Raw genomic sequence first — 17,059 nt, forward strand, 5'->3', positions numbered from 1 at the left:
TATTCTTAGGTTCATCCTAAAGGCTTTTGCCACAAAGGAACTGTGCTGGGGTTTGCAACATTTCTCAGAATTTTGTATCATTTTATGTATGCTCATTTACTTATTTTGTTCTTAAAAAGTGGGGCAGGGTAAAATTATAGACCCTCTGTGCGCTCAATATATTAAGTCATATACATAGTTGCCCTGCAACCAAATTAAACTAGATCAAAGTAAGGAGAATTAAATAATGATATTTGAAAAGAAAATGTTTCATTTAAAATCAGAATTTTTAATTTTAATTTTAATTAAATCCAAATTAAAAATCAAAATGGGATCTGAAAACACAGAGAAGAAGAAACTTGTTTTCCTTTTTCTATCTATGAACAAAACGAAGTATTGTAAGATCTGCCACTTTGAAAATTTTTAAGGACATGGTGATCCAAAGTAGTTTGATAAGCTACAGACTCTCAACCAATCAGCAGTTCCAAAATTAAAATATATTTTAATACATTTACTTTCTTTATGTGTCTAGGACATTTCAGGTAGTCTCTGAAATTTAAAAAAAATCCACAATACTATTTTATGCATTCTAATTAAATTTCAATTTCCATTCAGATAGAGCTTGATAGAAATCATGAGCAAAAATAGTCATTAGCGAAAACCATAGATGTTAAAGAACATGATGAATTTATGCAAAGCTATATTAGTTTAAGTAAATACGTACAGATATGGATTATCCTCATGCATCTCAATTAGTCTTTTATAATTAAAAATCTAAATGCAAACCAAGGTTACAATCAGTTATTCTAATCAAGGTTTCCTGGGTTCTTAGGTAAACCATGATTAAAATCAGTGATTTAAATCACAGTGTTTGAAATCAATCCACAATGATGTCTGTGGTCTGTCTTTATTCTATGGTAAGCAAATAAAATAAAATAAAAAAGAGATAAAGGACTACATGAGTCCCTTCTGTCAAGCCCCCTAAATCCTCAACTGAATCTCCAGTACGTAAGTGAATACACGTTTGAGTGCCACAGAGATATGTGGGTTTGTATCATTAGCAGATAAACCAGGAATTGCAAAATGAGAAAATCTTTGTGTTATAGCACACACAAAAACACTAAAACCTTAAGGTTCAACATTGCACATGGGATTTTAAAAATTACATTTTAAGAACGAATTTTCAAACCCAGAATTGTTGAGCCCATCTAAGTTCCCCAAGGCACTCACTGAAGTTTATGGATATTGTGAATGTGTATCCCTTCAGGCAAAACTGAGCTCCCTGTCTTACACACAAAGTGCATCCACATCTGTGCCAAGTGTCCCTACAATACCTATACACTACGTAGCTTTGACACACAGTATGAAATTGCAGGGTATTTCCAAAGAATGAGCTCAAAATCATGATCTGGATGTTGCTTAATACCCTTTAAAGCCAAAAAATCACTGCAGATAACTTGCTTAGGAGCAGCCAGCCAGCTCTTCCCTTTCACTTCTTAAGTCTTCCCTATGGACTTGAAGGAGTTTTCAGAGTCAGGAAAAAAGGATAAAGAAAAAAATACTGAAAACTGACTCAAATGTGGCTAAATAGTTCCAAATCCTAGCGGCAGATTTTTCATAAGGACTTCGATTAAAAGGAATTTGGCATCCATTTTAGCCACTCGGCAAATTTCCAATGGAGAACTTTGTGATGCCTATAAATCAGCTCAGAAAGTATTTCTGAATATTTGCAACGATCACCTGTATCTTTATCTAACAAAAGGACGGTTATGTCCTCAACATAAAAGTGCATTAAGAATTAGAGAGGACTAAGGGCTGCACAGTAAATTTGCTGCTTCTCCATTCTGACGCTTTCTTGTTTCAAAACCAACCTCACTTTCCCCCCAGTGTCTGGGCAGTGAGGCAGAAGACGATTTCCATTTTTCCCCCTCCCACCTTCTTCTTCCACAGGGTAAGGTATGTTGGCTCTGCTCTGCCTCAGCATTACCAGAAACCTTGTTGGAAGTTTCAGATATTTACTTGGAGCTTTTCTGACTGCATCTTATTTGAATAATTAACAAGAATATCTCTCTCCCACAGGGTCATTAAGCTTATTATTTATATCACAATAGAGCTAAGATTCCCAGCTGTAAGCTGGGACCCAACTCTGTTAGACTCTGCACTGACAGGCGTGAAGGCGTTTGTCCTGGAGAACTTAGTTCTTTGAACCAGAACATAATGTGCAAAACAGAGCAGGCCAAAGATACAAAACGGTATTGTGAAATCTCCACGTGGACGCCTGCTGGTCGGGGAACAGCTGCACCAAAGATTATTTATGCACATATAACACTGGCCATTTTGAAAACTCTGGGCCACGTCTTGGCTCAGCTGTAATGCTTCGAACTTTCAGGGGAGACTGTTACAAAGAAAGGGGAGGTGAAAAATCTTCCCTGTGCTTCTTTCTAAGCGGTATCATCACTGGATATCTCGGCATATATAGGACACAAGTTAGAAGAGGAAACTGTGAAAGTCTCCGCAATCATTTCAAAAGATGATTTTTTCAAATGGAAACTTGCCAGTGGTTGTAGTGCTTCAGTTTCTTTCTGACAGGCAGCTTTCTCCTATCCACCTAGAAAGACCACTTCTCCTTTGAAATGCAATTTCTTAATTAATTCATGCACATCACTAAAATGATCCAACCTTTCAGCAAAAAGATAATCAGAAATAACTAAAACTTCCCTACCAGCACCCAGACAAGGAACCGACAGAGAATAGGCTCAACCCCAGGCAGACAACTAGCATAACACTCTTATTACTGAAGTGCTTTATTGTGGAAATAGCGAAGTGGAATGCCTAAGGGAAAAACGTCTGTTTGAGGATGAGGGAAACGTATTAAACCCTGTTCAAAGAAACGTGGTCTCTTCAGAATTTCAAAGATGACCCCTGAGCCAGAAGACTGCTGCTTCGAGTTCCACCAGTGCAGGCTGCTGGCACCATCCCACATGCCCACGCCGAGCACGGGGAATCTCTCTGCGGCTGCTTCGCACTCACCTCTACTTTTCATGACACCTTTTGTGCATTCAAGAAATGCCTTGCAGTTCCTTGCCAATTATGCCTCATAATTCAAATACATTTTCCACATCACTCCGATGTCTCAGAGGATTCTCTGGGTGCCTGAAGTACCTCATTCATTTCTATGTTGGTTTATAAGTCTTGTAAGGCTTTTTTCAGGTTTCTAAATTCTTTCTTAACTGGTTAGGCCTGTGCATTTTCAGCTCCAAATCTACAGTTATAGTTGAAAAGTATCACTTAACAACAGAAAGGTATGATAACAAAGCAAGTCCCTCATTTTTCATTATACTGTCTGATTACATGTTCTCAGGCAAATCAGATAACCTGAGATTCATTCGACTCATCCACTGAGCGTAAATATTATCCAACTTTGCCTTTAACACTGCATTTTATAATCCTAGGATCTCAAAACCAAGAAACCAAGTAACAGTGCAAAATACACGACGTCTCCCTGAAGGAAAGCAACATCAGTGGAAAACTACTTAGTGTTGCAAGGAAATCTGTAGCCAACTTGAATTATAAAACTGTATTGGGTAAATCATTACGGATTAGAGTGCTTGAGTACAATCTAGCAGTCAGAGAAAGAATGAGAAATCCACAAAGATTTAAAAAATTAACTGCCAGAGGCAGAGATTAATATCTGTAATTTACAAATTATCTTTTAAAAGCACTAAAATCCAACAGCAAACCAAGTTAATCTCTCCCCCAAACTTCCTTCGTTCTCTCTTTTTCCCCTTAACTTTCTTTCTCTCTTTCTTACAATGCTTTCTTGAGGTTCTGATCACAGTATGATTGTGGTATCAGTCTACTGGAAACATAATCCTGATGATACTCCTTTTAAAGGATAATTTAATTAAATTAAAGCAGAAGAAAATTAATTTCCTCTGACTTTGTCTGCCTTTGAATACTTAAACATGTGCAATTTTACATGAAAAAAATTAAATCGATCAACTCCGAAACCTCAGATTTTATGAATTAGATACTTTCCCAGTGCCAATAAAAAAGAAAAATCAGGTCTTTTAAAAATCCAGTCATTGGGGAAAAGTCATTTGTTCATATTAAAATGTGTGTCTCTTCCCACTTGCAGTATGAGACTCTTTCAACGAAGAAAAAAAGAAAAGAAAAATACGGTTCTCCCAGAGATATCTCACATTTCTAAAGATGAAAGGGAAAAAAAATTCAAAAGACTGCATTAAGTTAGTTTCAACCAAATGTTGATGATCCTGGGAAAGCAAGAGGCTTCAGAAAGAAGGTGGCATACTTACTGCTGGAGGCAGACAGCTCCTTTGGACTGGAGGACATTGGCTGAGCACACATCTGACAGAGACAGTCCCTTCCATTAAAGGTAACTCGATCCCCTGGTGGAAATGGACGCCTGGAGAGTTAAAGAGAAAAATGTATTTCAGCAAGGTTATGCCAGAAATTCTCCCCTGTTCCGTTTTGCATTGAGTTTGCTGCTTCCCCCAGCGCAATCAATATTTTACAGAAACTCAGGCCAAATAGTTTCTGCAATGTGACCTTGGCAAAGGCAGGCACTGGAAGAAATCCAAACTGTGGATGCAAGCAGAGCAGAGGTTAGACTTGCCTCGTATTTTGGATTTAAAAAGTTATCAAACATTCTTTATCTGCTTTGGCGGTAGGGTTGGACTAGATGATCTCTAGAGGTCCCTTCCAACTCCTAACATTCTCTGATTATGTGATCTGAAGAGCAGAGGACAGTGAAATCCACTTAGACACAACATCTATATTTATGATGGTCTCAGTGTAATGTTGTGGGGAGCAAATCGTACAGAAGAGAACGCGAAGATTTGGAATTGATCTGGAGGCTAATTTAATCTGTATTCACCAATGACATATATGACTATATTACAGTGGATGTAGCAGTTTGCAAATAAATAAATAAATAAATAATGAATTATTATCCACATGCATTCTCCTGGAGATTTAAAACAAGTATCTGTGTTACAGAACCACCGCTGTAATTGCTACCTGTGCAGTTGGTGCTGGGAGAAAGGCAAAGGCTGAATGTGCTATGGAAGTTTGAGATTATTTGCTGAATCCAACAAAATATAACTCTTAATTAGTGTATGAAACAGGATGAACAACATTTTTTATGTGCCTTTCACTAAAATGAGAAGGCTCAGTAACTCCAAATCTTTAGTAAGTAGCTTTAGCTGCTGAGTACAGACCCCCCTACACCACACCTCACTCCAAAACAGTGCCTAACAAATGAACATCTGCTTGTTTCCACAAAACAAAATATTTAAGGCATTGTTCTAATTTCCTTTCCACTGCCACTCCTAAGTGGGCCATAAATTAACCAGCAGCAATACTGCATTTCATTAATCTATACCAATGACTCATCTTTTCTTCACTCAACATAAAAGGATTGATGCAAATCAACGTACAGAAAATCGATGTCATGTTTCATACTCTGTCATCTACTTTCATATTGTCCTTGGGAAATAAAACACAGCATATGATTACCAAATGCAGTAAATTCACACACTATTTAAAACCATAGGGGAAAGTTATCAGAATACTTTCAAGAGAAAAGATCTTGAAAAATGTGCCAAGATATAGGTCAAAGTACTTAAACTACTCATCAGTGATAGCTGCGAAGGATTAGGGCAGCACCTGGTAAGTCTGCCACACTAATCCTCAGACGTATCACATGATGAGATCTCCAACAAGGTGCTGTCTCAGAATGTAGATTCTTGCCTTTCTTGTTCAGTCATCCTCCTGCGTTAAGTTTCAGCCAACTGGAGTGCTGACTGCTGTTGGATGCTGGCTCTGGAGAATTCCGCTGTCTTACTGCCCTCCAAGGCTTCCTCCAAAGGAACAGGTCCTGTCTTTGGGTCGTCCCTTCCTATGAAATCGCTCTACATCTCCGTCTGATGCCTCTTATGTGTCCCTCAGGCATTACACTGAGACTTACTAACAAAAGTTCCATTTTACTTGCAGGGCTTAGAACTGCAGAAATGAACACCCTGGTGACCTTTTTAATTGCATCTTATGAAGTACACATGTGACACAGTTCTCTGTAGAATCGTGACGGCACCATAACACCACTTTACTGTCACTTTACATTTAGATTACTGTTACTACAAAAATGTGCCACATTTTGGACAAAGAGAGGGATCACAATGGTCTCAAAGCCATGAATACTTACATGATGTGAAAATGAGCCTTCAGTATAATTTCAGTTGTTTAATTGTTCTTATAGCCCAAATGACTTCTCTATCAAAGTGTCCAGAATTTTGCTTTACCTCATTTCTCACATCGAGCTGGGCTGATCACCTGAACTCAACTCAATCCATGCTGACATGTAAGTCTGGTACTTAATTTTTTCACATGTGAGAGTAACTTTCTAAGAACAAGAAACTTTATGTAATAGAGAAGCTGTGGCCCCCAAATAAATAGGTGGCATTTTGAAGACCCTCAAAATCAGACTTGCAGCAGATCTTTTCCAACCAAATGCTTCCCAAAGAGAAATATGTCTTGAGATTTGTGTCTCATGGCAATACCTTTCTCCCCGTTTCCCTTGTACTGGGTTCACATCACATTAGTTGAAAGGGATGACTTACTTGCAAACAGTACAGGCAAAGCAGCTTGGATGATAAGTTTTTCCCAGAGCTGTCACTACTTCGCCTTCCACAAACTCCCCGCAACCATTGCAGCGGGTACCATACATGCGCTGGTAATCCAAGGTGCAAAGATATTCCCCATTCTTAATGAAAAAGCCTCCTTGTGCCAAGTCACAGCCACACACTGGAAGAAAAAAAACAAAACACAACACACATAGATTGGAAAAATATCCTACTAAGGATGTCAGAAACAATCTATGCTGGTGGCAAATGAGATGACTGGTGGTCTTGCTCCCTTCTATCAGATTTTTGTTTTCTCCTCCCGTACATGTCTTGACAGCCCAGGACTTGGCTGGTATTCTCTGGCTGCGAGAGACCTTGTAATAAAGACTTTCCTTGGAGGAACCTACATAACTGTAACCTACATGTCCTCGCTGAGACCTCAGTTATCTCGCACCATCCAGTTAATCACGTTATCAGAGCTATTTGTACCATAGCAATCTTGCTTTCACTTCTGGAACTGGAGGTGAGCACAAGAAAAGGACAAATTCTACTATTTTATACTCTAGCATACATTTCTCCTGCAATCATGTGCTTTAAGAAGCCTTTGATGTGCTGATTCTTTTTGAAACAATGAATATTTTAGAAATTCTGTATGGCTTAAATTAACTCTTCCAGTCCCCAGATAACACTGAGCTGCTTCTTCACCATCGCTGCATCAATCCTTTTTGTTTTGCTTAAAAAAGTATGATCTTTGAAACGTTCCTGGTGATTTTGCAGTTTTAATTTAGACATAAATACTTAGAGAAAGCTGCAGTGAAGAGACAATAAAGCACTGAAAATCTAGCCACATCTTCACTTTATACACTTCACGATATATACAGCCAAACTATACAATAGTATATTGGACACCGAACAAAGTCAAGAGGAAGAGTTTTCCCAGGTGTATTCTGAACAAAGAAATGTCCCAAGAACTACTACCTTCGAGTGCCAAATCCACACTGGTCTTGTGTCAGTTTTTTATATATTGTCTCCCTACTTCACAGATAATACAACTCTAACATTTGGATATAGACTTGTGGCCGTGTACAACTACACTAGGAAAAATATTTGTATGAGTAGAAGGGTGAAGGACAAGTGAAGGATTTCTGTACCTTTGCAGTTCTTCCACTGTTACATGCTTATTCACCCAATTGAAACCACATCACAGCCAGGTGCCTCTTGTGCTTTAAGAAAATAGTCAGAGTGCTACATTGGCATTTCTGGTCAACACAGGAGACTGCGGCAGGTGCACTGCCCCGAGTCTGGGATGCCTCCTCTCACAGCGGTTGCCAAGCATATTTCAGAGAAACTGCTGGAAGTTTCTGGCTAGTTTGGGCATAGCCCACCAGCCTAGGTGTACACCCAAGAAGTTGGCTGGTACCCAACAGGAGGCCAGTATGGCTTTGACTGACCACAGCTCAGATTTGACTGAGCTTTAAAACGGGGTAGTGCCAGGGGTGTGTTGGAGTAAGTCCCTTGGGAGCAGCAGGTCCTGCAGTTGGGGCAGAGCCTCCCCCTTGGGCTGGGATGCTGGCCAGGGGCACGCCTCGAGGTTGAGAGTCCTCATCTTTATATGGGTGAGTGTATATACGATCCAGATCATTATTCTAAGTTTAAGAGTTGGGTGTAGTGTAGTAATTGCTCTTCTCAACCAATACCAGAACTTGTAAATTTGTGGGAACTGTCATTTCTTAATAAATTCAGTTTAATTACGCTTGTGGATTAACTGAGAATGGGAGCACTCCTCAGAGACAGAAAGCAATCCATCCCATAACAGTCAAATACTATGAAGAGAAAGTGCCGTGGGAAATGGGAGGCTGAGTTTCACACTTGGGCTTTAACTCGGGTTGGACAAAGGACTAGAACGCACCTATTTAACGTCCTGCAGTAGCACCAAAAATACCACTTGCTTCATGCGAGCTTTAAAAAAAAATCTCTTTTTTCACCTTAGCGACAAAACATGAATAGGAGCTGCCAGATCAATTCTTACACAAATATATACATGACTGCTCCCAGGCATTTTGGTTTCGGTCACTCCTACTGCTCCTCTGCATTTTGCTTTATCTGTGTAATTCAGTAACAGAAACTACTTTTCGCAGCAGTGTAGGATGCTTGCCTGACTCTTACGCTGCAAGCAGTTCCATCTCATCCTTCTTCATATGATTCAAGTACATTCAGATCAAATATCAGAAATATCCAGAAATATCGAATATCAGAAATTTTGATTATTAAGGAAAAATAAGCAAGCAGCATTCTAGCTCCCTGCAGTTACTGAGTCCTTGAAAAAATAAGACATGAAATACAGAAAGACTATCAGAGGAACTGGGTTCAGCTCATCTCTGCCATAAATTCCAAGCGTGATGTTGTGCACAACATTTGTTCTCTCCCCATTGTAATGGGCTAATATGTTATTAACTACCTGCCTTGAAAATTAAAAGGAGTTTGGGGCAGGGATTGCAAACTCTCTGTTTGCCTGTTGCCAAGCCCTGGAGGTCTAATGACAGTTACTGTAACAATAATTAAGAGAATAACAGTAAACAGAATGCACTAAAATGCAGTTTAGAATTAAAGCAGCACCAGTACTAGCATTTTTCTGGTTCCACATTTCTGCATAAAACAGCGTCAATATTCAATATGCAAATAAATTGCATTTCATGGTGGCATTAAATCCACAAGCAGCCAAAACTCAGTTATCAATGACTTAAAAGAATTACAGAGAACTACTATTAAGGCTCTATTACAACGCTCCAAGCTGGTTTTCAGCTATACCTCCAGTAAAAAAAAGCCTCTTTCATTCTTTTGGGTTTTTTTCTACTGATCTCCATTCTATTTCATGTACTATTTTCAAAGTAACAGCACAATATCATGTAACCATTAGGCAGAAAATACTGTGACCTCTACCCCACACCACCATAGACCCTTCCTGAGCTGGGATCATCTAGTCATTTTCTGCTTGAGATCCAGAGGCAAAACCTAAGTCTCCTTACAATTGCTTTGCTTTTCTGAACTATTTTTGGTGGATGCTTACTATTAAATCACAGAGTAACTGAGGATTCTACTTGAATGTCTAAAAGTTGTTAAGGATTACTTTAGTATCCAGACAGTTAGATTCTCTGGTTACAGAGTAGTGGAGCATTGTGGTTAGGTGGTCAATACTAGAAGCTTCATAAGCTGCTAAATTTCATAAAGAGCTACAGAGTACTCGTGTGTATGCGCTTATTTAAATTACATCTTATAATCTGGCTTCTAGCTTTAACATCCAAGTCTCTATATACATCAGCTTCAAGCTGAAGGCACTCAGCATGCTGCTGGATCTGGCTCAGAAGCTGCATATATGAACTCTCTGGCTCTTTACTCTGGTCCACAGTTCTACCAATGAGTCATGTTTTGAAACACTTGCTTAGTCATTCCAGCCCTCTTTACCTGCCTAGGCAATGGGTCTAATAAGGTAGGATGATCAAAAGTAACTTTCAATGCAACTTCTCTTCTAGTTTCTCCTGAAAATCCAGCTTCAATGGGCCATACTGAGGTCTGTGGCAGATCACTGCTTGCAAAACCCTACAAACTGAATGAAAGGGTTCACACACGTAGTTAGTAAGCTCTGTCCCTTTACCGTGGCCACAGGGATTCAAGCCTAGTTACAAAAAATGGGGGGGAGAATTATTTGGCAAGTATTTTAGAGATAATAATTACTACTACTCAAAGTAAGCTCCCTCTGTTGCCCTTTTCTTCATGAAGTCTTCTTTCCACGCCATCTCTTCTTCTTTCTGTCAATAACTTGGTCTTACTGGCAAGTCACGAATTCAGGCACAGGCAGAACTACTTATGATGTGAACTACCAGCAGGTTCATCATCTCTGGCATACTCCCAGCAGGAAGCACGCAGCAATCTGCAAGAATTAAAGATGAGTCCTGGCAACCCCACATTACAACGGATTTTTGCAGTCAATTTAGCACATGTGTTCCTATCACTAATCACAGCTTTAAGCTACATGGGCAAAGCAAGGGTCACCCAGACTGTTAATATCCATGGTTGGAAAAATGCTGTTCCAGCCGGCTGCCTTCACTTCCAGTCAGAGATCAAAACAGAAAGGATGAACACGACTGTATCCACACTTGGTGTACAAACAAGGAAAGGATTTAAACAGTTTCCTCTTTTTTTGGTTGGCTGTTTTTCTCCTTTTTGCAACTATGTAGAAGTCGTGGTTCTGACAAGAAGCCCCCTTTGAGCTTAAAAACGTTGCCTTAGCATATATATTTATGACCACTGCAGAAATACTACTAAAAAGGTGGAAAAGTTGTGATTATTTTTTAAAAAGACCCAGTGTCATTCATACCACAGACAGCAGAGGTAATGAAGAGAAATCACCTGTGAAATACTACCGAAAAGGTGGAAAAGTTGTGATTGTTTTATTTTTTAAAAAGACCCAGTGTCATTCATACCACAGACAGCAGAGGTAATGAAGAGAAATCACCTGTGATTGCTACATAGGTACAAAAAATATTAACAGTGTGATCAAGGCAATTGCTATGATATAAATATCATGTCTTCAAATAGTAATTATTTCCAAAATTATGACAGTTAATAGGAAACATCAGATTACATTCTTTTGTATTTTGCTATACTGATGGGAAAAAAAACTTTGAAAGAATTACTTTGTGGCGCCATCAGCGACACATAAATCATGTTTGAGAAAGCAAAAAGCAAGAGGTATTCTGTAAACATCCATCACACAGAAGTAGTTTTACAGGAAAATAATATTTCCCCAAGACCCTTCCTGCGTGATACGATGGAAGAAATTCTGTTATATATGACCAGAATGTCCTTTCTGAAACAGGAGACACTGGGGAGCAATTCTGTTCCCTGAGATACCACAAGCAAACAAAAAACCCCAGCATTTTTCTTTAAACGAAGAAAGAAAATCATTATCTTTAACAGCTCCTGGAGGAGCTCAGCCTTTTCCTCAGAGTCTGTGTATCAAAGAATTTCATATTCCAAACAGATGATCCTGCCTGTCTTGTGAATGGAACAAGCTAGAATACAGTTCTGCCTCTCACTGTATGGTAAAACACCAACCTGCTAGCTTTTTCTCTCTTGAACTACTCTCCAGAGCTACTATTTTGCCTCCTTGGAGCACCAAAAGATTGGAGATATCATCAGCGCTGCTATCAGCTCTAAAAGCTACAGAGTCTGCGCACACAAGCCTGGGCTATTACAGTAAAACGTAGCTGCTCAAGAGCAATCCGATTGCCTGTGATCTCCAGGGGTCCATGACCATTCTCAAGCTGAGTCACATCCCGGCTTTAACAGAGATGATGAAAATGAAGAGATCAGGTTTTTTTGAAGCGAATGGAAGTAGGATTTGATCCTGCTGAGCATTATGTAGCATTTCCACAGGGTTACTGTCAGTGAGAGTTGAAAAAACAGGCTCTTGGTAAAATAACTCCATGCTGATGTTAAGTAAAAATTGTTTCAGTATTGAAGAAACAAAACCACACAAGCAGACTCTGTGAGCATGGGCTCTCAGTTTGCACAAGTGAATCCTATTCATTAAGAAAAGTCTAATGTTCTGCTTTGTTACCATGCATTAAATAAGGTGCAAATTCAATTTCCTGTTGGGGTTTTATTTCTTTCTTGTGTTTCTAAGCTTCACAGAATAATGGTGCTGTTCTCTAGCAGGGAAATTTTCATACCACATTTATTTCTTAGGACATAATGGATTTCTTGTTTCAAGGTAGAAAGGAATTTGGCAACGTTTCAGTTTATCATCTACATCTAAACAAATACACAGGAAAAATCCGTTTGTTGGGGTTTTTTTGCCTAAGAGTGAAGAGTGAACTTCACAAATCCTGTATTGATGAAAGCAAGGTTCATGTTCTTATTAAAGTGTAAATTTCAAGTGAACTAAGTCTTTCTCTGCTTTCTGTTTTTATCAACAATTTTCTTGATGGACAACCTCCAGTTCCTTAAGTCATTTAAAGAATGAATGTACATCACAGTATCATCATAAAACCTCAAGAGAACAGTAAACTTCAGAAGCCATGGTGCAGCACTGCCATCGCAGAAAGATTACAAGGCACCATTAAGAAACTGCATCCAGCTTTTCGCAAAAGCCGCAACAGAGATCCTGATACCTGTTCGTCACACTCCTTCATTAGAGATTTTTTAGCCATATGCTGATGAGAGATGCATTTTGATCCAACCTGCTTGGAACCACGTCCAGTACTCCCAGTGGTTCTGGAATCGCTTCTCATTTCAACAGATTGACTTTAGAAACAACCCTGAGAAGTCAAAAGAGCTTTATATACATGGAACAAAACCAGGTGATGTTAAAATCTGCTTCACTATGTAGTCATCAGCTGGAAGAAAGGTTTAGCAGCTAAAATACCTCCTGAGCAAAAGATGAGCCTGCATTTCTCCCCTCTTCCCAGACTGATTCACCTCTAAGTCAGTCTGGGATGCCCATGAGAAGCACCCCCTAGCCTTCAGTCAGGCCCTTCTCCTCTTCCCTTGAAAAACCTCAACCCTTGATTTCAGACCCTCTGCCTGCAGGACAACCAAGTGCCATGAGCATTATGACACAAGTAATTCTCAGTGGGATACCTGAGTGAAACCCTAAGCCTTTAATGCAAGCAATCACTCGACCAAAACCACTAGTGATGACCAAGTTTCACATGAGCTGAGTCTTAACTTCCCAATCAATGCCCTAACATTGCCTCTAGTCCTATGAGCTCAGCTTTCTTTGGTTATCTCCTTAACGCTGGAGTCACAAACAATATTGAGCAGGGAAATTTTCCTGTCTGCACCCGACAAGCATAAATTTCAGCCCTTCTAGCAGCCTAACAGACAACAGCCAGTACCTGAGCTTCACAGCAAGCAAAAAACAACCATATATAATATAGCAATGTGACAACTTCCCAACTGGAATATCAATGTTTTGTGCACCGGGATGGAAACAACGGCAAGAATCATTCAACCATTTAAAACACCTTTCACATTAAACTACGCACTAGGTGGAGATCAAAGTCATTTACGGGTCTGTGGGAAATGAACCTTGAAGAAAAGGCAAGTGGTGGAAAAATGTCAAAGTTTAGCCCAGAATAGCTTGGCTCTAACTATCTAGATGAGAGATCTCTCTACACAGATTATAAATAAGTAAACCAGGGATGTAAGAAAAGAACAAAATCAAACCGCATCCAAGTCAGGCAAATGAAGGATATATTGACAACAAACCCAAGCACCTTTACGTATTCTTACCCACTCATGAAGCACCTGTGAAGCACCCTGCTGGCCTTCTATTTTCAAAGGGATCCAGCAGCTTGTTAAAATCTGACATGGCATCTGTCAGCATTCATCAACATCAGCCTGGTAGTGCAATTAATTTCATTTCCTGTCAAATGTCTGGTCACTGAAAGAGACCTCAGGCCCAACCAAACTAAGATCAGTGTCAACCAATTACCATTAAGTGTATTAAAACTCCAAGAACAAAGCAAGGATGCACTCCGGAATGGGATGAAAATGCTTTGGATTTTTTTTTCTGTCAACATCTGAGGCAAAAAAGCAATTTAGTGCTTTATATGAATACAGAAAACATGATTTGGAAAAAAACCCTCCAAATAGGACATTGCTACTGAAAACAAGCAGAAGGGCAGGAAAGGGTCAGGGGATTCAAGAACAGCATGAAATAGAATTAAGGGTATAGTCTGAGCCCTACTGTCAAAGCCCACAGTCACCTCACTCACTGTGCCTCCTCAGCAGGGAGCAAGGGATCTGCAGGAATTCTTACAGAGACTGTTTTCCACAAGTGTGGAGGATGACTGGCAGCTTTTGCTGCCAAGGAGGTGGATATAGTTTAAAACCCGCTGAACCCCTAAACAGCCTGTTGCCATCCCAAAGGCTACGGCCACCAGTGAAAGGGCTCTCTCTGCTGCTTACGGGTTATGGGAGGGTCAGGGTCATTTTGCAGGAAAGCAGCCTGTATTACAGCAAATTTCCTAGGCTCTTACTTGATCCCGAAGTGAAGTACCACTAAGAATCCCTGCCAGAAAAAAGAACCGGCTTCAAGACCAAGTAGCTAAGATATGCAAATGGCAGTTACTCTCACAGCTGCAGCTGAAGTTTGCTTTCCTATCAAGCCACCTGAATGCATGAATTCATACGGGAAACTCATTTTTCTGGCATGGGAGAAATTTTAAACTCTGTGAGCTTCTCAGAAACAGCAGAATCCCATTACTCCCTGGATTTTCTAAACTGTTCAAACCAAATTTGCTGTCCTTAAACATCTTCTCGCTGTCACCCGTTAGGTCTCCCTATGTACACAGATAACAGTGTGCCCCCCTTTTCCTTTTTCACTTGATTTGTGTACTAATCTCTTCAGCAACAAGTGCTTCTCTTTCATTTTCATCCTTAAAATCTCAACTTACTCTTCTTCATTCCCTTCCATGGGACTTTCTACCATGGACAAAGGTTGAGGAGTTGTAGTCCTTCAAGATCTTGAGTCAGATCCTCAAAACAGGATATTGTAACACTTATGTTCTTTTTGTTTGCATTCTGCTGTTAGAGCATTTCAGGTTCATATTTTCCAATGTTTCATATTTTAACTACTAGAAATACCCTTTTCTTTAAGTAGAAGGCAAGATGCCCAGGTTTAGGAAGAAAACGAAAATACAAACACTCTCGAGAAAAATTAAAAGACTTAATGTTAAAGGCTGTTTCAATAACCAAGCTGAAGAGTGGAGTTGACAAGCTGGCAAGCAGAACTGCAGTGTACTGAAAGAGAATTACAAGCCTGAAGAGCTTTTACATAAAGAAGGCTCTTCGGTTCAGTGACTCAGAGCTTCAAGGGACCTCGTATAAATTCCCTATGCTCAGGAAGGAGCACATCTTACCCACTAGTTATGTTACCATGTCCACAGATGAGTCTCTGTTGCAAAAGTATTTGTAGAAATGCTGAGATCTTCTCAAACACTGAACTCGATATCTACTACAAGAACATCCTCATATTTAAACTTTCTATCCACTGACGCCAAACTATTAATAGCATTAACTGCCCAGCAGCCAGTTTGCAGCCTCCTCCTGTTGCCACTGAAGGAATCTGATGACAGATCAAAGGTCAAAGAACTAATGATTTAAAACACATTCCAGCCTGTTTATCCAGGGTCTGCTTACATGACCCTAACCTCTTTCCAGTCCTTCAAGGGATGAAGACCCAGTTCAAAGTCAAAGATTACAGAGTATCCCAAAATCTAAACTTAGGAACCCTTCCCTGTCAAGCTCACTGAAGTAGAAATGATGTAGCCTTGCAAAAATCAACACAGAAAAGCGACAGACCCATGCCTGGAACCCAGACATACCACGAAGGTCTCTGGAAGTACATATTGATGTGGGCTTTCCCAAATAACCTTGAAAGACACCTAACTCCAAAGAGGAAAATTAGCACATTTGCTCCATGATCAAGAAACTGCTTTATACTGATTCACAACAATGTTTTAACAGAAACTAGAAGTTTCTTCTCCATGGGATACTCTGGGTTTGTGGAATGCTTCCTATATGCCAAGAATTGTTTTTGCCTTGTAATTAGCAAGCTGGTAATTCTTAGCTGGTAATTGGGTTTTTTTGATATTTGATAGTGCTATAGCATGTAAAACTTTCATATATAGTGAAATATTTCCACCTGTAATAGCCTAATCACATTACAGACTTGTATGTCACATAGTGAGGACTAGAAAACTTTAGAATGTCATCCATATTCTTATGGCACGATTACTTATTTACGAGATTTTAATTTTTTTGGTTTTTTAGTTCAGGCTACCATATAGAAGATAACCATGTTTTCTAATTTATGTTCAATATTAAGAACAGGGACATTCTACTATCTGAAATGTTCCTCCCACAAACACTACATCACCTTGTGAGGAAAATGCAACGAACCTCTACATGTATCAAAATCAAGCTATGTAAACTTTTACATTGTTACTATGAAAACTTAAAGTTTTTTACCTTACGTAATACACTGTATTGAAACCAGCATTTCCCTCTAATCCAGAAGATGAATCACAGGCTTAATAACAAAGCCTTATTATAGCATTTTTTCCAGCCTCAAATTTTTCTTTCCTAGTACATGCAATAGAGTAAAACGAAATGTAATCAACCAACAGTGATCGAAAATTATCATTGTATCAGAGCACAATTTAAATTGAGATGTTATAATCTCTACTCATGCACAATTTAGGGCCTGATCCCACAGATTCATGTGTGTAACGGATGTTGTAGTGAAGAGTCCTGTTTTTTCCAGAAGAGTTATTCATGTACTTACTGTAATTCCTTAGTAAGGTAAGTGGCTTTGTTACAAGACGGCCAAAGAGAACCGCTCTGAAGAGAGCTCCCAGAGCCAGACTCCT

The 17,059-nt window shown here is 39.4% G+C and overlaps 1 protein-coding gene across 1 annotated transcript in view; it reads right to left on the minus strand.

The window, feature by feature from the left end:
* The window catches only part of ABLIM1 (actin binding LIM protein 1), a gene marked incomplete at its 5' end in the record, with an annotated part of 99,960 nt that overhangs the window by 78,795 nt on the left and 4,106 nt on the right, over nucleotides 1–17,059 (minus strand). Inside the window, 2 exons of the mRNA XM_009866770.1 lie at nucleotides 4,296–4,405; nucleotides 6,618–6,801. Of these exons, the coding sequence (XP_009865072.1) occupies nucleotides 4,296–4,405; nucleotides 6,618–6,801 (294 nt within the window). The remainder of the gene's footprint in view (nucleotides 1–4,295; nucleotides 4,406–6,617; nucleotides 6,802–17,059) is intronic.

Source organism: Apaloderma vittatum, unplaced genomic scaffold, assembly GCF_000703405.1.
Source record: "Apaloderma vittatum isolate BGI_N311 unplaced genomic scaffold, ASM70340v1 scaffold22033, whole genome shotgun sequence".
Classification (NCBI taxonomy): domain Eukaryota; kingdom Metazoa; phylum Chordata; class Aves; order Trogoniformes; family Trogonidae; genus Apaloderma; species Apaloderma vittatum.